The 24,720-nt window shown below is 60.0% G+C and overlaps 2 protein-coding genes across 8 annotated transcripts; both read right to left on the reverse strand.

Annotated features, from left to right (window-relative positions):
- Positions 1 to 147: 147 nt before the first annotated feature.
- Positions 148 to 4,984, reverse strand: ORAI3 (ORAI calcium release-activated calcium modulator 3). Its single transcript, XM_082714429.1, has 2 exons — positions 4,521 to 4,984; positions 148 to 1,587 (listed from the first exon to the last, which is right to left on the reverse strand). The coding sequence occupies exons 1-2, from the start codon at positions 4,746 to 4,748 to the stop codon at positions 928 to 930; spliced, it is 888 nt and encodes a 295-aa protein (XP_082570555.1). The 5' UTR covers positions 4,749 to 4,984; the 3' UTR covers positions 148 to 927.
- A 408-nt stretch (positions 4,985 to 5,392) lies between these two features.
- On the reverse strand, positions 5,393 to 24,333 carry FBXL19 (F-box and leucine rich repeat protein 19). Of its 7 annotated transcripts, none has more exons than XM_082714330.1 (11): positions 24,031 to 24,333; positions 22,538 to 22,738; positions 21,013 to 21,156; positions 20,823 to 20,909; positions 20,511 to 20,744; positions 19,853 to 20,014; positions 18,249 to 18,760; positions 12,044 to 12,207; positions 11,799 to 11,960; positions 7,234 to 7,452; positions 5,393 to 7,126 (listed from the first exon to the last, which is right to left on the reverse strand). In XM_082714330.1, exons 2-11 carry the CDS (start codon positions 22,712 to 22,714, stop codon positions 6,948 to 6,950), a joined length of 2,040 nt encoding a protein of 679 aa, XP_082570456.1. In that variant the 5' UTR covers positions 22,715 to 22,738; positions 24,031 to 24,333; the 3' UTR covers positions 5,393 to 6,947. The 7 variants fall into 7 exon arrangements, with proteins under 7 accessions (XP_082570456.1, XP_082570459.1, XP_082570457.1 ...); XM_082714333.1 differs by having other exon boundaries at positions 19,982 to 20,014; positions 20,511 to 20,729; positions 24,031 to 24,332; XM_082714331.1 differs by having other exon boundaries at positions 20,511 to 20,729; positions 24,031 to 24,332.
- Between the last annotated feature and the right edge of the window lie 387 nt (positions 24,334 to 24,720).

Genomic DNA, 24,720 nt, shown 5'->3' on the forward strand with positions numbered 1-24,720 from the left:
GACGGAGCCCCAGGTCGCGCCCTGCTCAGTGGGGACTCGGCTTCTTTCTGCTCGCGCTGTCTCAGATGAATAAACTATTTAAAAGAAGAGAGAGTCCCCTGATCCCAAGGAGGCGGCCCCTTCACCCCATTCCAAGCCAGAGAGACATCCGTGAAACGCATTTTATTCTACAAAACAAGGTGCATCAAAACCGCAGTGTCGGAACAGCTCTGTATTCCAAGGGCTAGCGACGGGACCTTCTCCCCCCACGACCCTTGCTCGGGAGTCAGGTGGTCACAGAGGCCCTCCGGCTCCACACCTCGGCGGCCCTAGCCTAGGAGAGTAGGAACCAGAAGCTCAAGTGTGGGTCTAGGGCAGCGGAGCAGGCACTTGAACCTCCCAAACCAGGAAGGCTCCTCCTAGGAAATGCTGGCCCGACGTCTGTGGTAGAGCCCCCCAAGTCCTCGTCTGCGGCAGGTGAGCAAGCACCGGAACCCATCAAGACCTGGCGATGGGGAAAAGCCTCCCCCACATGCCTACGTAGATTCTACAAAAACAAAGCAAGGGCTGACCACATTCTGAGGCAGCTGGGTGGGTGTGCAACCTTCTGGCCTCCACATCCTGGATGGGGGTAAGTGGCTAAGGGTCAGCACCAAAGGTCTGACCAGGTCTCCGGCCTCCGCTCTACCTACCAGGATCCTTGGACTGACGCCCTTCGACTTCCTCGCTCCTCCCAGCCCAGATGTAGCCTGACTGGGATCAACCGATAGGGAGAATCCCCGGGAATGTGGAGGCTGCCCCAAGGACCCTGAAGGCAGGAATCTGGTCTCTACCTGAGAGTGGCCACAAGAAGTGGCCCCAGGCAGGGGCAGGGAATGGGGCCCGTGGACCTGGGTCCCCTTGCGGACCAGAGGGAGGCAGTGTTGGCCCCCGTGGCGCGCAGCGGCCTCACACAGCCTGCAGCTCCCCCTGCAGACGACTCAGCTCCTCTAGCTCCTGCTTGTGGCGGTCGGTCTTGTGTGCCACCAGGGAGCGGTAGAAATGCAGGGCAAAGGCTACGAACACAAGCCCCACCGGTACCATGATTGCCGTGGAGGCCATGGCCGCTTGCCAGCCTGGTCCGTGGGCCCCTCCACCAACGCATGCTTGCCGGGGTGGGCAGGCCTCCGGCGGCTCAGACTGCGACGGAGCTACGGAGGCAGACGAGGGCTTAGAAGCTGGACTAAGGGAGGTAGTCCGTGGTAACAGAGTCCCAGGCACCTGGGAGGCAGGTACCACGGAGGCCGGTGTGCCCAAGGGCGTCCCAATGGGCACAAACTTGACCCAGCCCACCAGGACAACTTCAGCGAGGAAGAGGAAGGTGCCCAAGGCAGTGGAGAAGCCCCAGGCCAGCTCCACGTAGCGGTGCAGTCGCTGGTGTGGCGACTGGTGGACAGAGTTGAGGTTGTGGATGTTGCTGACGGCTTCTATGTGGGGCAGCAGACACGTGGAGACCATGAGTGCGAAGAGGTGCACAGCGACGAGCACGGTGGTGCAGGCACTAAAGGCCACCAGCAGGCCTGGCGGGTACTCGTGGTCGCTCTCCAGCTGTACCTCCACCATGGCCACCTGTGGGGACAGAGGAGACGGACTGAGGGTTGGCTGGCCTGCTGCTGTACATCCCCGGTGTATCCCTAGGGCCTAGAACGGTGGTAAGGCTTCCTGTCGTTCTGGCTTTGGTCTCTGCACCTGGCTATCGAGAGGGCTGACACTTCGGCTGAAAATCTTTCCTTGTTATGGGGGTTAAAAAAGCAGATTCTGAGGGCTCCTGGGTGGCTGGGCCAGTTAAGGGTCTGCCTTCGGCTCAGGTCATGATCCTGGGATCGAGCCCCATATTGGGCTCCCTGCTCAGTGGGGGTCTGCTTCTCCCTCTCCCTCTCTAATAAATAAAATCTTAAAAAAAAAAAAAAAAAAAAAAGAAGCAGATTCCAGAGCTGGGCTTCCTGGGTTCACTCAGCTCTGCAAGCCATGGAATCTTGAGCAAGTGATTTCGCTCTATGCCTCCATCTCCTCGTTTGGAAAGTGGGGACTGATCATGGCACCTTACTTGCCTTACAGGGTTCTTGTGAAAATTAAACGAGATAATGTACACCAAGCACTAAGCACAGTATAAGGCACACAGTAAGCACTAGGTGTTTGTTACTTATTAGTAGGGTTATTAACTGTTATTAATACTGGTGTTATTATTAGTGGCCTAAACACTGCTAAGAGGTTCTGGGGGCAGGACTGGCCCCAGTCCTGTCAGCCAGTCCTGCTAGGGGAGAGCAAGGCTCTTAAGAACACTGAATGAAGTCCAAGGGCAGAGTTTGCAAAGTGGTGTACCATGAACCCAGCCAACTTTACACACATGTTTTGCTTGGCTCATAGTGTGTTTTTTTAGAAACTAGTCTGTACTTTTAAAACTCAAGAGATTTCCTATAAATATCCTTATTTCCAGTTCCTCTTGAAAATTTGGAAGATCTGGTTACACCAGACCCACATTCCTCCATTTCAGCTACAGCTAGATTTGGCTCATGAACACTCCCTTGGACAGGTCATGAGATCTCCTGATAGCCACAGTCCCCACTCAGCCAACTTGGCGTCCACAGTACCTGCCTGTCCTTAGCAAACATTTGCTTTTATGATTCTACGGTTGTATAAATTCGGATTCCAGAGCCAGACTATCTAAGTTCAAATTCTGCCACGTCCTTGCTGTGGGACCCTGGGCAGGTGTCTTAACATCTCTGATCCTGTTTTCTCAACTGTCAAACAGCCATAGCAGTGGTACCTACTTCACAGAATAATAAATGTGAAACACAGAGAAGCTGGTACTGCATGACAGGGCAGTACAATTTGTATCGTGTTTTTCTAACCCAGGCTACCTAGACCCCAGAATCTAGATCTCTCCCCAGGCCTGGTTCTTGCAGGATCCATCCGATTGCTCTCGGGCTGGGGGAAGGAAGAAGGTACACAGCCTGGAGGGTGGTGGCAGGGAGACAAGGCTAAGTATTTTGGGAAATTGGGCCATGGCGAGTGTTCGCAGTTTTCCACAGACGGAGATCTGGGCCAGGCCTAGGCCTGGTTTCTGCCAGAGTCTGACCCAGCCTTGCTCTTGCCCGTCAGGACTGGGGCCATTCCTGCCCTCAGAACCTACTCATCTGGTCTTTAGAAGGACCTGGCATTTAAGTTGTCGCCCCAGCAACCTGCAAGTCCAGCAGCAGGCTTGGGAACAGGCTGACCGTGGGAAGGGTGGGGGTTGGGGACCTCCCTCAGCTGGGTCCATGAAGTCACTTCCTTCTCTCTGCGGTCAGTACAGGTGAAAGGGAGCCACTTCCTCGTCCCTAGCGGACTCCGTGTCAGGGAAAGTGGGCTGGCCCATACAGAAAACCAGAGACCTTGGATGACCCCTAGGGATAGACTTTTCCTCTCCTCGTTCAAATACAAAGGCTTTGGTCAAGAGCAGGGCAGAGACTAGCGCAGATCACCGAGCGCCGTGACCCCTCTATCCGTCCCCATCTCCACCTATGCCTAAGAGGATCCCCTCCAGCTTGTTTTCTCCTTCCCATCACGATGGTGGGGAAAGTCCGCACTAACAACAGTTCAGGGATGCAGGGTCGTTCAGGTTCGTTCTGCAACCTTCATCTGCTGAGCACCCTTGGCAGAGGCATGGCCCGTTCGGGGCCCGGGTTTCTGTGCCTGCGCAGCCAACAGGCAGTCTGAGCCATCTCCGATGTGTGTCCCGCTCTGACACGCGGGGATCTAGAGCTCCCAAGAGTCAGCTCCGCCCCGGCAGCTATTTGCAGGCTCCAGAGGGCGCACCCTCTATGGTCCCCCAGATTCCCACTGGCCCTCGAGGATTTGGATGCCTGTCCAGGGCCACACAGCTGGCCACAAGCCCAGAGGACGCAGGATTTGTGTCTGCTGACTCCTCCGGCCCCAATTCCTGCGAGGCCACCGCGGGGACCGGGGACCGTTAGCTGGTGTCACCGTCCCACACGAGCCGTTGATCAGATCAGGAATCATGCAGCCGCTTCCCCATCACCTCCTCTCCCCAGCAGCTTCCTCAAGGGCCATCCCCTCTGCTCAAAGCGGTCCTGGGTTCCACCAAGAACTCTCTGTGGCTGCTGGGGACTGGCCACCCCCTGGGCACTGCCGCAGCCCGTTTAGTTTCTTGGCTCCCGCAGTTCTGGTCCGACCACCCCCACGCAGCTCTGAGTTGCCCTGGGCGCCCTGGCGGGAACCTGGTAGTCGCTTCTGCCTGGAACCGCGCTCCTGGACCTCTCTGCCCGCGCTTGCCCAGACACTCCCCTCCGGACCCCTCGGGGCTGCTTACGTCCAGGGGCCACTTCACGCCAAGGGTTCACACTCGCGCGCGCACGAAGGGAGCCGCGTAGTCCCTTGGGACCGTGTCGGCCCCGCTTTACCTCTTCAAAGCCCCTTCCGCCCACCCCATCTCCTCGGGCACCCCTTCGCTTCGCCCCACGGGCCCCAGCCCCAGCCCGGGAGCCCCCGCCTCCCCTCACCATGGCGAAGCCCGAGAGCAGGGCGGACGTGCGGCTGGAGGCTTTGAGCTTGGCCCGGCTGAGGTAGAGGCGGCGCCAGCTGAGCGCCCGCAGCGAGTGCTGACTGGCCCCCATGAGGTCCAGGTAGCCGCGGTGCACGAACTCTCGGTACGTGGCCGAGCCCGCGGGGCTCTCGGCCTCCGGGTTCAGCGGGGCCTGCTCGCCCGCGTCCCCCTCGCCGCCCTTCATCCTGGGGGCCGCGGCACTGGGCGGGCCGGGTGGTCACGGGGGCGCCGAGTCGCCCCGGGGGCCCCCCGAGGGGCGGCCCAGGCCGGCGGAAGGCCCCATCCCCCGGCGGGGCGAGCAGGGACGCCGGCGGCCGGCGCCCGGGAAGAGGCGCCCGGGCTGAGCAGGAAGCGCAGGCGTCCGCGGGCAGCGCCGGGGCCCGAGCCCGAGCAGCGGCCGAAACCAGAACTGGGGCGGGGGCGGAGCCGGCGCGGCCACGTGACGGGGCGGAGCCAGGGGGCGGGGAGACCGCCGGCAGAGATCCCAAGGGACCTCGCGACCCCGGCCGCTTCGCCCCCACCCAGGCGCCCGAGCTCGAGCGTAGGGCCAGGAGTTCCGGGGCCCGGGCCAGGCCGGCACCCTCGGACACCCCCCAGATGCCCAGACGTCCACACCCCTTCCGTTAACGGCGAGCCGGGAAGAGGGGAACCCATCCGCCGGCAGGGATCGCAGGGAGTCCGGCATCAGCTCCGAGAAGCTAGGAGGTCCTAAGGACCCCCGGGTGCACCCAACAGCCCCCTTCCCCAGGAGGCCCCAAGGATGAGCACTGCGGTCGTCCCAGCGCTCCCCCACCCCAGCGCCGGAGAGACACACACGAACGCGGCGGCCCTGGCTGGAAGATTTTGAGTTTTATAGCAAACCGTATGGTACAGACCTGGGGCCCAGGGGCCCAGCCCGGCTGGGACCCCCCACCAACTTGCCCCCGCCGGGCTGCCTCCACCCCTCCCCCAAGCGGCCCCATCCTCAAGCCTTTCGCGATACCTAGAACCCCCTCCCCTCCGGCCTTTGGTCCGCCCAGTCCCTCCCCCCACCCTCGCACCTCCCTGTTACCTGAGGTATGTGGATAGATTCCCCCCTCCCCTACGTGGTACATCCCGGCTCCCCGGGGAGGGCTGGGCGGAGGGGCGGGACCTGGCCCAACTCCTCCCCCTGGCTCCCCAAGCCCCGCCCCCGCCCCAGGAGGGGTGGGGGAGGGCCAAGAGTCTGTTACTAAATTCCCATGGCAACTAAGAGGGGCCATTTCCAGCCTTAGCACTGGCTTCGGGAGGTGTCCATTGGCTGCTATTTCCATGGCAACCAGGAGTGGCAGTTCCCTGGGCAAATGGGATACAAGTTTCCATGACGATGAAAGAGTGGGAAGAGCCACGCTGGAGGAGTCCCGTCTTCCCCCATCATCGGGCTGGCACCCCACCCCCACCCCCACCTCAGGTCAGGAGGGGTGGAGCTGCTCCATACAGTAAAGCAAGAGAGAGCCTGGGGGGTGGCGCAGTCCAAGCTGGGTGCCCACCGGTCCAGTCTCAGTCCAAGCCGATCAGTCCCCTCACTCCGGCTCCCCCAGGTCCGAGGTTCCCCCGGTTCAAGTAACACTTCAGTACAGATGAATGTTCAAGTATTGTGCGGGGAGGCGGGTAGGGGGCTGGGGTACCCCTCACCACTCCCCTGGGCCGCGCTGAACAGCGGGTAGGCCCGCGGCCCCCACTCCTCGCAATAGCTGCCATTGTCAGTGACGTTCAAGGAGTCAGGGTTGGGGGGGAAAGAACTGAAATCTGGGGAGGGAGTAAGGAGAGGGGTGTGACCCCGAGGGGGTCCTACTGCCCCCACGCCTGCTCTTTGCCCCCACCCCTCACTCAGCCCTGCCTTTCCCCTGGTTCCCCGAGTCCCCCATCTCTGACACGTGGATCCCCAATTGCTCCTCTGGTTTCCCTTTTTGGCCCCACCCCCACCCCCGAACTCCAAGTATCTGGTCTTTGTTCCCTGAACCCTTGGTGATCTGCTTTCTGCCCCCCCCCCCCAGCCCTGCTCCACCTCCCCCAGCCCCCCGGCTCCCAGGATCCTGTGTGCAGATACCCTTGCCCCATTACCCTCCCTCAAACTTGCACCTTACCCCCCTCCCACCATCCCTTTGGCTCAGCACCCCCCGTACCTCTGACCCACTCCCCCCAGGGGATGGACAATGAAGCAGGCGGAAGGGAGAGTGGACGGGAAAGAGAGACCCCCAGAGATATCAGTGCAGGGGGTAGGGATGGGGAGGGAGGCTGGCTCAAGTCCCTGGGCAGGAATCCCAAGTCATGGGGTGGGTAACCTGGCCTCCTGGCAGGGATAAAACGAAGGCCCGAGGTCCAGGCTCCTGATGAGTCCTGGGGGAGGGTGGGGGGCACCCAACTAGCTGTCCTTGAGAAGCAGCTTCTCCTCTGGGCAGCGGAAGGGGCCAGGGGGCCCAGCGGCTGCCAGCCGGGCACAAGCTTCAGGGGAGAGCTGGCGGCAGGAGCGCAGGTCTAGGCGGCGCAGGCGCGGGCAGCGGCGGAACAGCGGGAGGCAGTGGTCCGTGAGGCGGTGGCAACCTGGGGAGGGGTGAGGCAGTGGGAGCCGAGACCACAAAGGTTAGTGGGGGGTGGGCACTGGCCACGGGGACCAGCACACCAGCGGGACGGACACACAGGATGCTTACCGGCAAGATTGAGGTGCACCAAGGTCTCGCGGAGCGGGGAAGTGGGGGCTGTGAGGAGGTGGACGCTGGGGTCCCCGACGTGGGCGCAGTGGCTCAGGTCCAGGGCACTCAGCTGGGGCGCATGGCGCAGCAGGAGCCGCAGGGAGGCATCTGTCAGCTCCAGGCCCGCCAGGCGCAGCTCTGCTACCCCCTGCAGCCGCCCACGGCTCTCCGTTTGCCCTGGGCAGGCAGGGAAGAGGTCAGCACCGCTGGCGACTCCTGTGCCCACCCCCAGGCATCCAGACCAGCTGTGTCGGCACTCCTATGCCTCACCAGCCCCTAAACCTGCTTCCACAACAGCGGAGCCTCCACCTGCATTCTCTACACGGCTTAGTCTTCTCCCAAACCCCTGCACAACCTGACCTCATTTCTTCTGTCCACTGCTCATGTCGCGTCCTCAGCGAGGCCCTCCATGATCACTCCATTTGATCTGGTGACATCCCACCTGCTCCTACCCCTTCCCTGCCATTCGTGTTTCCCCTTTTCTTACCATGGGACCTTTTTTACCCCCCTCCTCCCACTAGAGTAAGTTCCCCAAGAGCAGGAATTTTTGTCTTGTTTTTGCTCTACCCCTAGCGAGGGACGTCGGTGCTCCGTACTACTCCCTCGTCTGACAAATGCCGTCTCTGATAGAACTGCCGCCCCAGGGTCCCCTGCTACCTCCCTCTCCTTCCACTGGCGACACCACCAGCCGGGTCCCATTCTCTCCATCCCCAGACACCCCTCGGGGACAACGGCACTCTTGCCGGGACCCCTGCCCCAGCCTCCCCACCCAGTCACGTCTCTCCTCTCCTTCCTGGCATTCAAGAGAGCGGTGCTCAAAAACAAACGGGACATGGGCCATCTGGTGGCTCAGTCGGTTAAGCATCTGCCTTTGGCTCTGGTCATGATCCCAGGGTCCTGGGATCGAGTCCTGCGTCCGGCTCCCGGCTCAGCAGGGAGCCTGCTTCCCCCTCTCCGCCCCACCGTGCTCTCTCTTCTCTCTCAAATAAATAAAATCTTAAAAAAAAAAGTGGGGCACCATCGCTCCTCTACTAGAAACTCTTGAGCGCCCCTTTTTGGTTAGAACATTCCAGTTCCTGTAAGGGCTCATCCCTGTCTCTGTTCCCAACTCCCCGCCCACACTCCCAAACACCTGGGCCAAATTCCACAGGTGACCCTGCTCTGCGACTCTGTCCACGGACACCGGTGTTCAGTCCTATGCGGGGCTGGTGTCCTTGGCTTTTAGCTCTGAGGTTAGTGACCGCTTCGTCCCACGTCGGGGAAGAACGCACATCCCTCATTTGTATACCCAAAGCATGTGGCATGCCGCCTGCTTTTCTTTTAGTGTCTCTACCCCATTCCGCATTTGGGGTTTGGGGAAGAGCAGGGAGGGGCAGAGGGAGAGACAGAATCTTAAGCAGGATTCACTAAGCGGGGAGCCCAAATGGGTGGCTCTACCTATTGCCCCTGAGATCACGACCTGAGCCGAAATCAGGAGTCAGACGCTTAACCAACGGAGCCACACAGGTGCCCCTATTTTGTTTGTTTGTTTTGTTTTTTAAACGAAGTGCCTAAGGTACACCAGCCACCATGAATTAAGCACTCAGTGTGGGCTGGGCACCAGCCAAGGGGGCCAAGTGGCGGCCTGTTCCTAGGCCAGGGGCTAGGAGGACTGCCTACAACGGTTGCTGGACCTACCCAGAGGTTAGGGAACCTAAGGGAGGCCTCAGAGTTTATTTTTCTGCAAAGTTCTGCAGTAACGGAGATGTTGCTCGTCTGGACCCTGCTTGAAGAACCACAGCTGCGCGATTATCACTCCTGCTTACAGATGAGAACTTTGCGGCTCAAATCATTAAAACAATCTGTCCGAGGCCGCAGGACTGAACAGAGGACGCCAGACCAAACACCACGGCACTATCTGCCCCTCAGGCACCAGCCCTGGCCATAGATACAACGGATCAGATATCACCAACTCACGAAACTAGTCTACACACACGTGTTACGGAATCGGCAGAGCGCTGACATTTTTCTTATGTTAATACCGAATGCTACAAAAAGGACACTTCCATAAAGGAATTTGGCTAGACCTTTTCTTTGAAAAATCCTAAGATCTGGCACCAGTGGGCTAGCTGGGCACCTGGAAAAGGCTAGCTGGACACTGGCTTGCAAGATGTTACTCCCTCCAGTCATTCACCGAGCCCATCCCTTCTGTCACCTGCCAGGCCATCTCCGTGGGCACCTGACTTGGCAAACTGAATTCCACCTCGTTTTTTTCTTTTGAGGAGCTGAGAGCCTGGGAAGGATACATCTACAGATGCCCTTGATCTTGGGGCACAGTTAAAAGCCACTGGAGGGAAGCAGAGGACAGGCAGGCCACTTCTGGCTTCTGCATCTGCAAGGATTTCACTGAGATGACAGGATTTAAGCTTTCAAGGATCTGAACGTGAGAAGTGGGACGAGAGCAGGCCAGGCAGAGGACGGCAGGGACAAGAACAAGGAAGCAGCAGCACTGTAAGTTTTGCTGGAGGAGTACTGCACAGAGCCAGGGTGCCGAGCTAAGAGGGCACTAGAGGAGGTCCCAAGGGCCTGGGAGGCTCATCTCTGCAAGCTCCTGGGGTAGTTCAGGCAGGAAGAACTGGGGTCAGTGTGCATGCCAACCGGCACTTTCTCACCTCAGGGAAGCCACGGTTCCCAGTGCTCACCCTCATCCCCACCCGAACCTTCCTGGCCCAGGCCGATTCCGGTGAGAGCTGCAACGGGGGAGTTCTCTGGTCTAGCTCTGCCTGTGTGACTCGCAGCAGTCAGTCAACCCCTCTGAGCCTCTGGTGCCTTGTCCAGAAGAATCCTAGATGCTTCCCTACCTCCTTCCAAGGCTGCTGTGAGGGGGGCGGGGTGGGAAGAAGGGACCGAAAAATAAGCTCTGAAAGCAAGGCTCTAGAGTGAGTACAGTCCTTGCCCTCCCAGAGCTTAGAACTCGGGGAGAAGAAATGGGTTTTCATCAAACACTTCACCACCACACAGTCACAGCTGGGGGGGGGCGCTCCCAAAGCGCTAAAGGAACCCTGATCTGGTGGGGGGGATCATGGAGGGCTTCTAGGAGGAAGTGGCATTTATGCTGAGGCCTGAAGAATGATTAGGTGTTAATTAGACAAAGGGGGATACAGCGTTCTGGTCAAAGAGGACTAAGCAAAGGCCTGAGGGCTGGAGAGAATCTTGGCAAGGAGGCTGAAGGGGCTGAAACGTGGGGATGGCAGGGGTCAGTGGAAGCCAGACCATCCGGGCCTCGGTGACAATGTAGGAGTGTTTATCCAAAGAGCACTGGGGGATTATGAGGAAGAGTTTAGAGCACAGAGGTGACATGGACAGGTGTGCCTTCTGACGGTTCCCCCGGCATCAGTGTGGAGGCCAGACTATGGGGGCCAGAGAAGCTGTTGTGAGCATCCCATCTCCTGGTTAGACGGGAAGGCCCAGGCCTCAGTGCGCCTAACCCACACCTCCGTTGGGACCTGCCTCTGCTGCCAGTACAGGCCTCCTCTCCTACCGAAGTGCTTATTTCTGCCTCACTCCCGGGACAACCCTGTCCCTTCCAGGATCAGTTCGAACAGCCTGGCCTCAAGGAGGGATTCTCTCACTGCTCCCCACACCCAACCACAGCCTCGGTCGGATCACCCTGTGACCTCCTATTCCGATTCTCTCTCTCCTGCATCACTGGGGTTCTATCAGGGTAGGGGCTGGGGCTCTTTGAGGTCTCCAAGGCCTGACACGGAGCTAAGGCCAGAGTCTATGTTCAATAGTAAAAGCCGTCTTTACCTGACAGGGCCCCTGGGCTGGACCCGGGGTGAAAAGGTAGCTGGCCTGACTTGGGAGATGATACCACCAGCCCCATGCAACCTTCCAAGTCAGCCGTCTCCCTGCTTCTGCTCCACTCCCTCAGGAAACCCTTGTCCTTTTACTGTAGGGCAAGAGGGCACAGAGGCCAATTCTATGGCTCGCTTGTATGTGTACTGATCCACGCGTGAATTTTAGAAGAATGCTCTATTAGCTGCCATCTTTTAAAACCAAGGATATTTCACAGGAAAATCCAGTGTCTGGCTCCTCCTGACGAGTGGAAGGGACCGGCCACCCCGGGCCTGCGTTCTCTCATGGCCACTGCCGCTGCTCCCTTTGGAGGAGGCTCTCCAGTAGCGCCACCACACCCAGTGACTTCACTCCTATGTGCCACCGGCCATGCCGCTGGCTTCTTCCAGAATTCTTATGTCGCCCGCCTGTCCTCTACCATGTTCCAGCATGTACTTCTCTCCCCTCTGGGGGGCCGGGCCTACCTCCCCTTCATCCTGTTCCCCACAGTTCCTACCGCAGGGCCCAATGCACAGCAGCTAAGTAAAGGAATGAACGGCAGCCACGCAAGGCCTCCTCACCACACTCATGTGTTCTGCCCTTTCTTCGGATCTCTTAACATCGGCACGAGTCAGAAGAGACCCTGGAAGCCTCATACCTCCCCCCCTGGCCAACCCGTTCTACCAATGAGCCAACGGACGCCACACCTGGTTTGGTGTCTGGCGGAGGCAGGAGCAGCTCGCGGAGCTGGGAGTCTTTCACATCCTCAATCCAGCGGAGATCCAGGAGCCGCAGGGCCGGCAGTGGGGCTGAGCCCAGGGCAGAGACAGAGAGCCAGGAGCAGCCGGAGAGCACCAGCTCCTGCAGGCCTGCACGGGGAGGCCGGAAGTCGGCACTGCATCCCAGGACCGACTCCCTCTTCACCCTGCCCTACCTTGCCATGCCGCCCTACCTTGCAGACGGTTCAGAAGCCACATGAGCTGCTTCTTGGAGACACCTGTCCAGCTGAGGTCCAGGGCTCGGGGCTGGCGACGAACCACACCACTGAGCATGGGTGGAGTCAGGGACTTTCGCCGGCTCAGATCCATTCGAGGCCACAGACGCTTGTCATAGCACCTATCGGCCACGAGAGGGAGACAGAGCCCTCAGCTCTTAGGGAGCCCATGACACCCGCTCCTTCAGGGCTTCCCCGGCCACGGCTCTGTCCTGGCCCACAGCGACAGCAGGGGTGGCAGGAAGTACCCGGGCTCAGGCCGAGAGCACCAGGTCTGGGGCTCAGTTTCATCACTACGCGAATGCAAGACCCCAGGCAGGTCCACTCCGCTCCCTGAGCCTCTGATGCTCCAACGTCCAGACGCAGCCGGCCCCACAGGGGCCCCACAGGGCTACCGCGAGAGCAAATGAGGTCACGGAGTCTGTGGCCCTTACAGCTTCTAAAGCAGCCAGAACACAAACACCCCACACGCTGTATCTGATGTATTGGCAGCCTCCACCACCCCCACCTGGGCCTTCTGGAGTTCTCCCTGGCTAAGTTATGAGGACTCGTGGGAACTTCGCATCTCCTCTACTCATCTCTGCCTTTGAGCCGCATCTGCCCCATCCTGATGGCCAGCTGCCCAAGGCTCAGCTTACAGCCCCCTTACCCCGTCTCGGGTTACTGTATCCCTCCAACTAGAATGTAGGCCCTCCAGGGCTGGATGGCGTTTCCCCTTTGGTAGCGCCGGGACCCAGCCCCATGCCAGGGGTCATCTGTTGCACCAGCGAATGGTGCGAAGCTGGTGGGAAGTCCATGAAGCGTCCCCGGAGCGCTCCCCCACAGCCCACGTCACCTACGGCTTCTCATTTACCGGCTCGGTGCTTACGGAAGGCGCGGTGGCGCCCAGGAATCCAAGTTCCAAAGACGACCGAGGCCTGCACAAAGTGAAAGAGCTTCCCTGATCCCTCACGGCCCCGAGGGGCCCAACATGCAGTGAACCAGAGCAGGGTTTCCCAAACTTATTTTTACCAGGAACCCTTCCCCAGCTCTCCCAAGGTCATCTGTGAACGCTCCGTGGCACACTAAGGTTCCTTGAGACTCGGTCTAAACTCCCCTTCCAGTTCTCAAAAGCACATCAGGAAATTCCCACTGGGCCGGACGGGCTGCGTCAGAAGCAGCAGGGCTGGGGAAGGCCCGGGAAGCTGTGTCTTCCTGCCCTTCACCCCCGCCCCATTCTGAGGGCTCTCCCCTCCAGAGGCCCTGGGCTGCAGCAGGGGGTGCCCACTCCTGGCGCGTAGTCAGCTGCTCTCCCGTTCTCTCGGAACATGAACTTATCTTTCAGTCGATCCCTCCTTGCACTTAAAATCAGTATTTCTTCACATAAAAATGTTAACCTTAGAAACCTGTACAGTGAAAACTAACCGGGTCTCTCAAATCCTGGGCAGGTGCTGCTGTGGCTTTAGGCTACCGTCTGAAGACTATTTTTGTAAAACAGGGAGGTAAGCATTAGGTGTTATACAGCACCCAGTGGACAGACTTCCGTTTCAGAACTGACAGAAAGATGAAGCAGGGTTCTGTGCCACTTGAGACTGCCAGGCATTCTCCCGTCTGACATTTTAGGGAATTACTGGGGAGGCTTCAAGCCCAACGACTCCACTTCTCCACTTGCAAAGCTCTTGGACTAGAAAACAGAAAAGGAAAACACCCTGCCTACCCGCAACCCAGCTTCTGCCCCTTGTCTCTAGCCACTCGGCGAACTCCTGCCCAGTCTGGAGTCTCAGCTCCACTGCCACGATCACCCCGAAGCCCTTCTGGATCTTCCACGGCTAGAGAGGGAAACCTTCCCCCCCAGGGGCACACACAGGCCCCCCAGCTCTTCCTAGAACATACTCCACAACAGCCACACGGAACCACCTGCCAGCCGACAGACACACAAGGCTGCCTGGTGCCAACATATACGGCGCCTGTCGTGCTTCCGACCAAAATGCCAAACTACCCAAGCTTTCAACAGCCAGTCCCAGTGTCTCCTCGCCCAGGAAGTCTCCCATGACCTTTCTTAGCTTGAACTAATTGGTCCCTTTGCCCCTGAATGACCAGGGGGGCAGCCCATGATCCCTCAGGGCCCTACGGATCCTAAGTGACCGCCTCCACTGGGCTGTCAGGAAACGGGAGAAACAGCCAGTCCACGGTAACTGAAGCAGCAAGGGATCTAGTGAGAGTCAGCGAGGGCTGGACAGGGAGCCTCCCAGGGAGACCGTGAGGGGAGGAAGAGAGTGTATGCTCCCATGGGGAAGAGCCAGCAGCCAGGCCTAGGACACAGAACTCGGAGCACTCGGAGAAACTCAAGCAGCAGGAACAAAGGGCAAGGAACCTTTGGAGGAAGGTGGTGATGACCACGGGATTAAGATCTAGTGTCGGGGCGCCTGGGGGGCTCAGTGGGTTAAGCCTCTGCCTTCGGCTCAGGTCATGATCTCAGGGTCCTGGGATCGAGTCCCGCATCGGGCTCTGCTCAGCAGGGAGCCTGCTTCCCTTCCTCTCTCTCTGCCTGCCTCTCTGTGTACTTGTGATCTCTCTCTGTTCCAGGTCCCACAGCTACTAAGTGGTGGCAGAGCCAGGCTTTCACCCAAGCTGCTCTGGACTGAGCCTGAGCCAGGTCTAAGGGAGGAGGCGGGAGGTAAGGGCCGGGGGGAGACTGCAGAAGGGGCCTGGGGCGGGCACGGTGTGGCAAGGCGGGCCGCAATGCCAGGCGGGTCTGTCGTTTAGTGCACTCGCTGACGTACTGTATGTGTTTAAATGTCCAGCAGGGCTGTGGGAATTCAGTGTGAGGGCAGCAGGGAACCACGGATGGGTCCTTTCTAAGCTGAATGACACAAAGGGGAGGGGCAGGGAGAACTGTTAGGAGGCACGCCTGTCCTCACTCAGGGGCCTTAGGGCGTGATGTCCAAGTTCCCTAACCCAGTTCACTTTTCCCTAGACTCCAGCCTCGCCGACTGAGTCAGCCCCCTATTGAGCCCACCTCCCGAACCTGGAGTTCTGATCCTAAACCTCTGTCTTGCAGGGGCGCCTTGGGGATGCAGACGCACCCGCCCGGCTGATGTCTGCCAGGAGCTCCCAGCCTTCTGGGCTGCAGCCCAGGCTGGTTCTTTACTCTCGGCGCTCTGTCCTCGCTGGTGCCTCCGCTGTGCTCGCCCCCACCCATTCCGGGCCCTCCCTCCGAGCCCCCACTGGCCTCGACTTAAGGGTACAGTCCCTTCCTGGCCACCCTCTCTCCCCGTCTTCCAAACTTCCAACCCTCTTTTCTGCGCCTCAACAACTCCACCATGCTTCCTCTGCCCAGCCCTCCCCTCGCTCTTGGTACAGTCACTTTGCCTCCCAGTCCCAAGAGGAGATAGAAGCCACCAGACAGGAAAGCCTGCAACTTCCTGCTCTCCTACCTACGGATTTCTCTCTGCCTCCACCCTCACTAGCTCTTTCCACACACCATCCTCATTTCCTCACTTCCGTCCGTCCGTCCGCCCGTCCGTCCAACCGGTATTGTCTTAGAGCCTCCTGCATGCCAGGCACCATCTTAGAAACTAGGGACACAGCAGAGAACAGATCAAGTCCCCGCCGTGGAGCTGATGTCCTCAAGCCCATGGACATGGCTTTGGTCCCTACTCCCACGCAGCACAGCCGAGGACCCCAGGGCCTCGTGCAGCAAACCCAACGGCCACCTCTGGTCCTTGGTCCCCCACGACCTCTCGCCAACTCCCACACTTTCTCATTCACTCTTTCCTCAGTCTCTCTCCTGCAGGACACTTCCACCATCTCCTTCACGTCTCTGGCTGCTCTTTCTCTAACTCACAAACACTGACATTCTGTCTCCTGCCCTCTTTCTGGAAGCTGCTACCTACGGGGGAACTTCCAAACTTGGATCTTTCCAGCATCAGATGTGTACATCCACCTGCTGTCCTGCTAGCTACTGACTAGCCCCCACGCCTTTTGGACAAAAACGTGTCCAATCTGAGCATTTCCCTTTCGCAGAATCTGCTCGTCCTCTGCTACTGCCAAGCTTGGGGAATGGCACTGCTGCCCACCCAGGCTCGTGGGCCACACACTCAGCCGAAGAGTCATCACCCTGGTGCTCTAACAGCCATTTAGTGACTGAGCACAAGCTGCTCTGCTTTTAAAAAGTTCTCAGCCCAAGTCCTCCTCTCTACCCCTCCTGTCCCTGTCTCTGTGCCTGCACCTGACAGAGCCTCCTGTACCTGCGTTAGCCTACTCTCATCCTTATCAAAACCCACCACTTTGGCGTGCCTGGGTGGCTCAGTGAGTTAAAGCCTCTGCCTTCGGCTCGGGTCGTGGTCCCAGGGTCCTGGGATCGAGCCCCGCATCGGGCTCTCTGCTCTGCAGGGAGCCTGCTTCCTCCTCTCTCTGTCTGCCTCTCTGCCTACTTGTGATCTGTCAAATAAATAATACATCTTTAAAAAAAACCCAAAACACCATTTTACTGAGGCTTTAGCACCTTCCAAGTACTGTGCTAAGGGCTCGGTAAGCCCTACTTTATTTACTCCCCATAGGACAGGAGTATGAAGCCTAGACTCCAGGTGAAAAAACAGGCCTTGAAAGGTAAAGCCACCCCCCCCCCCGCTAGACACTCAGGCAGGACAGGAGGCACAGAGGACACCCACGGGCGCCAGACTCCAGGGCCCCAGCTGGGAACCTCGGTGCCGCCTCGGGTCCGCTGCTTCGTCCACGTCCAGTCACAAGTCTCTCCCTGAGGGAGAAACTAAGTCCTCTTCAGTCCTGGATCCCTCCTGCCAAGCCCAGAGCAGGCCTTGGAGAGGCCTCGGCAGACCTAGCGCCGGTCACTACACGCGCGGGGCGGCTGTCCCCGGCAGTTGTTCTTAGCTTCCAGGCTGCAGGCAGACCGGCAGCTGCTCCCGGCTAAGTCTGAGGACGTAAAGTCTGTGCTTTCAGTCAGTGTCTGCAACTGAGGGAACGATACTGGGCGCGGCTAGGGCGCTGCGTCGTTCCTACTTTCTGGGAACTGTCCTGGGCTCTCTGCGTACACTAGCTCACAAAGATGTATGAAGTGAACACTTCGCTTCTTCAGGCTTAACAGGTGAAGAAGAAACTGAGGCACAGCGAGGTTAAGACACTCGCCCCCAGCGGCTGTCAGCTTATCAGGGCAAGAGTAAGAGTCAAGCCCAGGCAGTCTGCCTCCAGAGCCGCTGGCACCGGGACACCAGGTGTCCCTCCTGCTCCCCCTGGGCTGCCATTACAAGGAACACGTTAGTCCCCGATTTGCAAAGTGCCCGCCAGGATGCCTCCTCCACAGTAAGGGCCTGGGAAACAGCCTGAACGTACTCATTTAATGAAATACTTCTTGGGTGCCTCCACTGCCCCGGTCCCGGGCTGGGAACACGCAGATAAAACAGACACAGTATCCACCCCGCTCGAGCAAGCACTGTGAACACGAGTATGGAGAAAAGAGCGCGGGCTCGCCGGTGTGCGGAGGGTCCCCGCGTGCTCGGCGAGGGGAGAGCACGCTGCGGTGGTCTCGTGGGCCTGGGGAGGATCTGGTCGGGGCAGGATCGGAGAGAAGCCCGGGGCTTGGGAAGATGACGGACATTTCTGAACAAAGAAGGTTCCGGAAGCAGCGGGGCAGACGGGGTGGCGGGGAGCCGCTCTGGGGCACGAAGAAGGAACGAGGGGAGGCAGGAGCCTGAAATGTGGCTGCCCCCGAGAGGGCAGGGCCCCCTCAGTTACGTGTAAATGGACCCTCCGGTGAGACTGTCCTCAGCAAAAGGACTGTGCAAAGCAAATCGGGTGACGTACGACAGCACTGAGCACTACACTTGCCCCAGGAACACTCAAAAATGACGGTTCTTAGGAGGAAATATTCTGGAGCCATGGGGTGTGGGTTCAAATTCCTGGTCCCACTACCTCCTCTCCACAACCTTGACCTCAGCTTCTGTAAAAGGGAATAATAGTACCTGCCCTCACAGCGTTGTTCTGAGAGTTAAATGAGCTCGAGCGATGCAAAGGAGCTTGCACGCAGCAGTTGGGGAAGCATCAGACTGGAATGCATACGCGACACAAGAGTAGTAGCGAAGTAAGAACGGGACCCAGAGAGGGCATGACCTGCCGCTGCAGGTCCTACAGCAAGTGAGAACCCAGGCCCGTCCAGGCCACTCACCAGCGGCTCCAAGTCCGGCAGACTCGCATGCAAACGCACAGCTCTCGGGGCCCGAGGTGCTGGAAGACACGAAGCCAGGCGGCGCGGGGCAGGGGGTGGTCGGATCCAGCGGCCAAAGGCAGCGTGTCGGGCTCAGGGCTTCGAGGTGGGGGCCGTACCACGTGCCTCTCCAGCTGCGGGGGCCGGGGCGGCGGGGCGGGGCCCAGGGGCCAGCTGAGGAGGGGCCCCCCACTGCCAGGGCGCACAGCCCGCCGCCCCCCGCGGTTCTCCTTCTCGCCCGAGCTGCCCCGGGCTGGCCGGCGCCCATTCCGGGCCTCGCCAGGGGCCTCATCCTCACTCAGCGATGTGCCCGAAGAGTCCGAGTCGGAATCCGAGTCCGAGGAGGACGAGGACGTGTCGGGCACCCGCTCCAGCAGCTGGCACATCCGCTTGAAGCGCTCGAGCTTCTCCCTCTGCGGCGACGGGGATGGCACGGCCGGGCCCTCGGCAGAGGCCAAAGGCGGCTTTGGTTTCTGCAAGGAGATGGAGGGAGGCCGCTCTAGGGTCTGACATGCAGTTTCGCCCGCCTGCCCGGAGGAGTGAGCAGGGGAGGAGCAGCCCAAGAGGCAGTCCTGAGTTCCAGCCCTGACTCTGCCCCTGAGCGGCGTGAGGCCTCAGCCACGTCACATCCCTCCTTATCTGTCATGTGAAGATATTGATTCAAAGACTTAGAAGCCTTACGGGTTTCAATAGCTTAAGAGTTTTCAAAGGCTGTGAAATACGGAGAACAGTTAGAGATGTCATTTTGAGCTTTAGCTCTGCTATGGACTCTCTGTGTGACCTTGGGAAGCCCCGGCCTCGTCATCCATAACACGGAACGCTGGCCTGGATGATTCCGAGTGCCTGACAGTCAACGATATGAGAGGGACAGAGCACCTCATGCCCATGGACTCACATCCTCACAGCGCTCCAATGGAGTGGCAACCTGGGCCACTTTTCTTACACTCGAGGAAACAGAGGCTCAGAGAGACGAAGTGACTTGCCCAAGGTTACAAACTAACAAACGGCAGAAGCAGGATTTGAACACAATCAGGCCGACCCTTGCATTCATGCGTCAGTGCAAAGGGATAGCTGATTTCTAGCTTTGCTGTGTGATCTGGGGCAAGTCTTTTAACCTCTCTGGGCCTCGCCTTCCTCACACCTAAGTACATTTCACAGTTCACAAATCTCATTTACTTTCATTAGATGTAAACAGTTCTGTGGGATGGGTGGATAAGGTAGGTGGTGTCCTCTCGTTCACAGGTGAGGAACCGAGGCTCAGAGCAGCTGACAAGTTGCCAAGACCACACAGGGAATCAGTGGGCAGGGATTTGAACTCAGTTCTTTTCCCTTCAAGGTTTGGAAACATGACGCAGATGGGTCAGATGACACCCCCAGGGTTGCTGGGAAGTCCTGTGGCCTGGCCCCAACCCACCCCTTCCCCCTCCACTCTTCCCAGGGGCCCAGATGCCCACTGTGGCCAAACGGGGCAGGGGTGGACAAGGTGAGCAGGAAGGGGCAGATCTCGGTCTCTAGGCTGGAGGGTGAGGCAAGGAAAGGTGGGGGGGGGGGGGTCCCCGGCACACCTCCCAGTTCTCGGGAGGGAGCCCAGGGTGGCAGGACGAGAAAGCCTGGCTCGGATTCAGAACCCTGGGGGGCAGAAGGCCGGGGCCGCCTGGGTCCGATCCTCGGAGGAGGCAGGCGTCTCCACCCACCTTCTTCAGGTGCCTCTCTCGGCCTCCTTTCACCTACCAGAGCGAGAAGGAAATGTGGGGAAAGGGCGAGACCCCATCAGCCCCTCGCAGGCCACAAAACCAAGAGTCATGTTCGGTTCTTAGACTACAAATCCCAGAAGCCCCCATCTCAGGAAGAACTCTGAGCATGCTCCCCTTCCCACCCGCGTCCCGGCTCACTGAGCATGCTCTCCGCTGCTCTCTTCCCCTCAGGCCCTTCCCAGCCCCTCCTTCCTCCTCGGTGGCAGCTCATCTGGGCATGCTCTCCCCCTCCCACCTGAAGCACCCGGGGCTCCCCAGGCTGCCCTGCCCAGCCCAAGCTGCCTTCACCTGCACCTCTCCTCCCCACCCAGCTCGCTCCACCCTCCCCAAAGTTCCTGAACGACATCCCCCCACAACCCCTTGGGGAACCGGAGCGCAGCCTCCCAGGCCTACCCTCCCAGAAAAGGAACTCGACTACCAATCCCAGAATCCCTTGGGCTGGACCTAATGAGCATGCTCCCTGGCTCACCTTTTTCCTTGGGGTGGGGGGCTCATTCCCTGCCTCCCTCTCCTTTCTTTTGGGGGGCCCAGGCACGTCCTCTGGGGGGGGCCCAGCAGGTAAGGGGCCCTTGCGCCTGGGTGGGGGTGGCGGAAGCGGCGGCTCCTCCGTCAGCTTCCATCCACTCCCCAGGCTGGCGCCCTCCTCGCCGTTGTCAGCCCTGCGGCGGCCTGGTCCCTCACCTGAATCCTGGGGAGATGGAAGCTAGGGTTGAGGTTCTCTCCAGCTCCCCAGCCCACTGTCCGTGCAGAACCCAGCACCCAGCCCAGCCCCCACCCCTACCTTGCTGGTCCGGCCTTCCTGGGTGCATCGAGGGCACTCCCAGCAGTTAGGGATCTCCGCATTGATGACACCCTCAGCCTTCCCCATCTGTAGGCAGAGGGCAGGGAGTGGATGGAGCGTGCCGGGAAACCCAGAGGCAGCGCTCCCCAGGGCCATCACCTTCAGACTCCAGGGCCCCCAGGGCCATCACCTTCAGGCAGCCGGGGTGGACGATCTCATTGCAGATTGTACACTCCATGAGGCTCAAACCAAATTTTTCTTCCTCTCCCTCTACTGTGTCCTCCTTCCCAGCCTCCCCACACAAGAGGCACACAGCTGTGTGTGGGAGCACGGGCTGTGGGGAAGAGGGAGTATTAGGGACCCAGAAAGCAAGTGACAGGGGAAGACCCTTCCTTCCGGGGAGCCTGGCCAGCTGCGGGATGAGGTTCAGAACCCATGGGTCCATCTGGGTTAAATCTTGAATTTGTTCCCTTTTGACAGTATGACCTTGAGCAAGTGATTTAACCTCCTTACGTCTCATGTCTCCATCCATAAAATGGGGCTAGGCATTCTTCCTTTGCAGGACCTTTGGAAGAATGAGCTCACCCGGGGAAGCACTGGATACATAGTTGTTATCACGGTTGCAAATGTTGCAGCTGGAATCAGGGTCTGTGTGTGTGACCCTGAAACTCTTGCTGGCTTTGGGGAAAGGATAGAAACCATAGCAAATAGGACCATACTGTTGCAAGAAAAAGCGGCAGGAGACTGTGGCTGCAGCTTGGGATGATTCGGAGTTTGCACAATGGGCAGCCCAAGTGTTGCCCTGGACCCTACAATGAATCAGGTTTTGGCAAGACTCCTGGGAATGCGAAAGGCAGCTGGCTGGTCCTGAGAGAGCAGCCCTCTGACAACTTGACTTTGGGTGGGGGGCAGGGTAATACGGAGTCATCTGAGGGATGCTGAAGGTTGGGAGACAGGCCCGAGGAAAAAGGACTAGGGAAAGGAGGAACAGGAAAGCAAGGCCATGGTTGGGGGACAAAGAAAGAGAAGGGGGGGCTCTAGGGCAAAGAGGCAGCAGAGGGGTTGGAGGGAAAAGGTGGTGGTGGTCCTCCAGGAGGAGGTAGATGGAAAAGGCCGCCCGAGAAGGGCCACATCCTGGAGCTCTGGGGAGCTCCGTGGAAGGAACTCATGTTCTCTGAGCCCTACTGTGTGCCGGGCACACTCACATCTCTGCTACTGCTTCATCTTTACGGCTCAGCAAAGGAAAGGTTTCACTGAAAAGGTACTTCGAGGTTCAATGTGTTTGTTCAAGGTCACACAAAGGGTAAGCCTGGCCTCAAATCCGAGACCACTCTGGCAGGTGAGGAAGAAGCCAGAGAAGGCTCAGACCTATTCAGTTGGGCCAGCTCTGGGAGTGGGCCCCTGGGCACACATTCCTCTAGGGAGGCGTACAGAGGGGCTGAGGTCTCTCTGGGTCTGTGCCTCTGAAGCCGGGAAAAACATGAAGGTAAGCAGAACATTAGATTCTTCTGGGCGCTAACATTGCCCCCTGCTTGGAACTGGAGACAAAAACAGACCTGCTGGACATCCGAACAGGACAGCGTACGACTGTGTGAACGAACAGGAACTCTACAGTGAGCGCGAGGAAGCAGCCAGCCCAGGAGGGCACCCGGGCCAGCTGGGGAAGGGCACCCACGGCCCCCAGGGGTGTCGGGCGCGCCGGGGGCAGAACTCACGGCAGTGCACTGCCGGAGCAGGCACGACTGCTTCATGCGCCCGGGCCCCCCGAACTTCTTCATGTCTCGGCAGAAGTGGCAGTCCCCGCACTCAGTTCGCACACAGGCCCGGCAGCGGCGGCAGCGGGTTCGGCGTCGGCGCGCTCCGGCCCCCGGCCCCCGGCTGCTCGACGACATTGGGGGCGTCAGCAACGCCGAGGGCTGTGGGTGAATGGGACACAGGGTCAGGTGGGCCCACGGAGGCCCTGGCCTAGGACACTCGCAGCAGCTCCCCCCATTCCTAGGCAGCCAGAGCTTGCTCTCCTACCCCTGTCCCGGGGTGCGGGAGACCACGAACAAGGAGACTGTCCCTCCTGGGGGGGGTCGGGGGGGCACCACTCTCTCTACTCAAGGCCTCTCTCCAAAGAGCTCACCTGGCTCCTCTGCGAGCCTGAGAACCGGCCTCCTGACCTCACTCCTCCTTCCTCTAACCCTTCCTCAGCACCCCCTTGGCTACCCAGAGGAGGAGGAAGGGCCTTCGGCCTCGGCTCTGACACCTCCACACCAAAGCTCCTTGGAAAGCCGGGGTTCCTTGTTTGTGGAGTTCCTCAGAGAGACCCCAACTCTTCCCCCGGTACCCAAATGGACTACCCCCCAAGCATTCCCCAACCTCAACTCCCCCACACTTCCCTCCAGATACCCACAAATTCCTGGGCAGAAGCTCTAGACCCTTCCTCCTCCCTCCTTTCTCTCTCACACGCAGCTGCCGCCCAATCTCTCTCACCCCAAACCTATACATTGTCAACAGACCCAGTAGGATGCTTGCCCTCCCCCACCCTCAGGGCTCTGAGACACCCTCCTCCCCAGGCTGCCTCAGAGGCCCTCCTCAGCCCCACACCTCAACTGTTCTGCTCCCCCAACAAAGCTCCCTCTGCCCCAAGACACCCTCCTCGTGGATCTCTCAGGTCAGTCTGGGCCATCTCACAGACTCCTTGGGATTCCAGAATCCCCCTGACATCTCCACAGAACTCAGGATGGGCTCAGCCCGACATGTCTTCTCCCCCGCCCCCCAGCTTCCCAGGCTACTTTCCATCCCGAATTGTCTAGAATCCCTTGGGCTCCCCTTCCCATGGAAACCAGATCCTCCAAGACCCCACGGAGACTCAGCAGGCCTGGAGGGGTCTCTTCGTGGCCAGAGTCTTACCCTAGCTTCCCCCTTTCCAGGGACTTCCAGACCCATCCATGGGGGGAGGGGGCCCTCCAGCGCTCCAGGGGAAGGGCCTGGAGGGCGGCGATGCAGGCGGGGATGGGGGTCTGCCAGGGGAAGCAGGGTCTAGGAAGGAAGGCCGGTCCCCAGGGTTGAGCGCTAACAGGAAGGAGGGCTGGGCACGAGGAGTTTGGAGCAAAGAGAGGGCGAGGCTGGGGGCGGGGAAGGTAGAGAGAGGCCGGGCAGAGGATGAATGGGAGTGGGAGCTGCCCGGGTCTGGGGGTGAGGAGGAGCCGCACGAACCCACCTCACACGTGTCCCGGGAGCCATCTCTCCCTTCTCGGCAGCTCCCGGCGGGTCGGCGGCCATCGGCGGCGGGGGGGCCGGGCGGCGCGGGGCGCGGAACGCTCAGAACGCCGGGGTCCACGGCCCCCCGAGGGCGCTCGGCCCCTCCCTCCGGCGGAGGCCGGGACGGCGGCGAGTGGAGATGGGGGGCGCCGGGGGCGAGGCCCTCCCACGGGCTGCGGCGCGGCCCTTCCAGGGGGAGGTCCTGCTCTGGGGGGCTCAGTCCCTCAGCCCCCCCAGGCCAACGGGGGCTCCTCGGGCGCAGGGTGCTCGGCTTCTGCCCGGGCCCCACTCAGTCCGGGGTCCGAGTCACAGCTCCCCTCCCCCCACCCCGCCTCTCCCCAGCGCCCCCGGCCCTTTAACTGGCCCCTTCCCGGCCCCCACCGCCCAAGGGGTCCAGGGCCAGGCCTGGGCCCCCCCCACCGTTTCCGGGGTTCAAGCCCCGCCCACCGCCGGTTCCCGGGGAGGGGGGGGTCCCTGTAACCTGCCCCCCTCCCCTGGGCCCGCCCCTGGACTGCGGCCCCCTGCCCTAGGGCTACCGGGCGAGTGGAGGGGGGTGAAGGAAGCTGCTCCGGCCCCGCCCCCCCAGCCTGCGCGCGCCCCCGCCCTCTCCCCCTCCCCCCAGCGCGCGACCCTCCAGAGACGGGGATTT

Source organism: Mustela nivalis, assembly GCF_964662115.1.
Source record: "Mustela nivalis genome assembly, chromosome: 19".
Taxonomy (NCBI): Eukaryota; Metazoa; Chordata; class Mammalia; order Carnivora; family Mustelidae; genus Mustela; species Mustela nivalis.

Coding starts and splice junctions, on each gene's coding strand:
- ORAI3 (XM_082714429.1), bottom strand. CDS start 4,748: ATGAAGGGCGGCGAGGGGGACGCGGGCGAGCAGGCCCCGCTGAACCCG. Junction 1,588..4,520: donor TGCTCTCGGGCTTCGCCATG/GTGAGGGGAGGC, acceptor CTGTCCCCACAG/GTGGCCATGGTGGAGGTACA.
- FBXL19 (XM_082714330.1), bottom strand. CDS start 22,714: ATGTCGTCGAGCAGCCGGGGGCCGGGGGCCGGAGCGCGCCGACGCCGA. Junction 12,208..18,248: donor TGCCGGACTTGGAGCCGCTG/GTGAGTGGCCTG, acceptor CGTGGCCGATAG/GTGCTATGACAAGCGTCTGT. Junction 11,961..12,043: donor GCTTCTGAACCGTCTGCAAG/GTAGGGCGGCAT, acceptor CTCCCCGTGCAG/GCCTGCAGGAGCTGGTGCTC.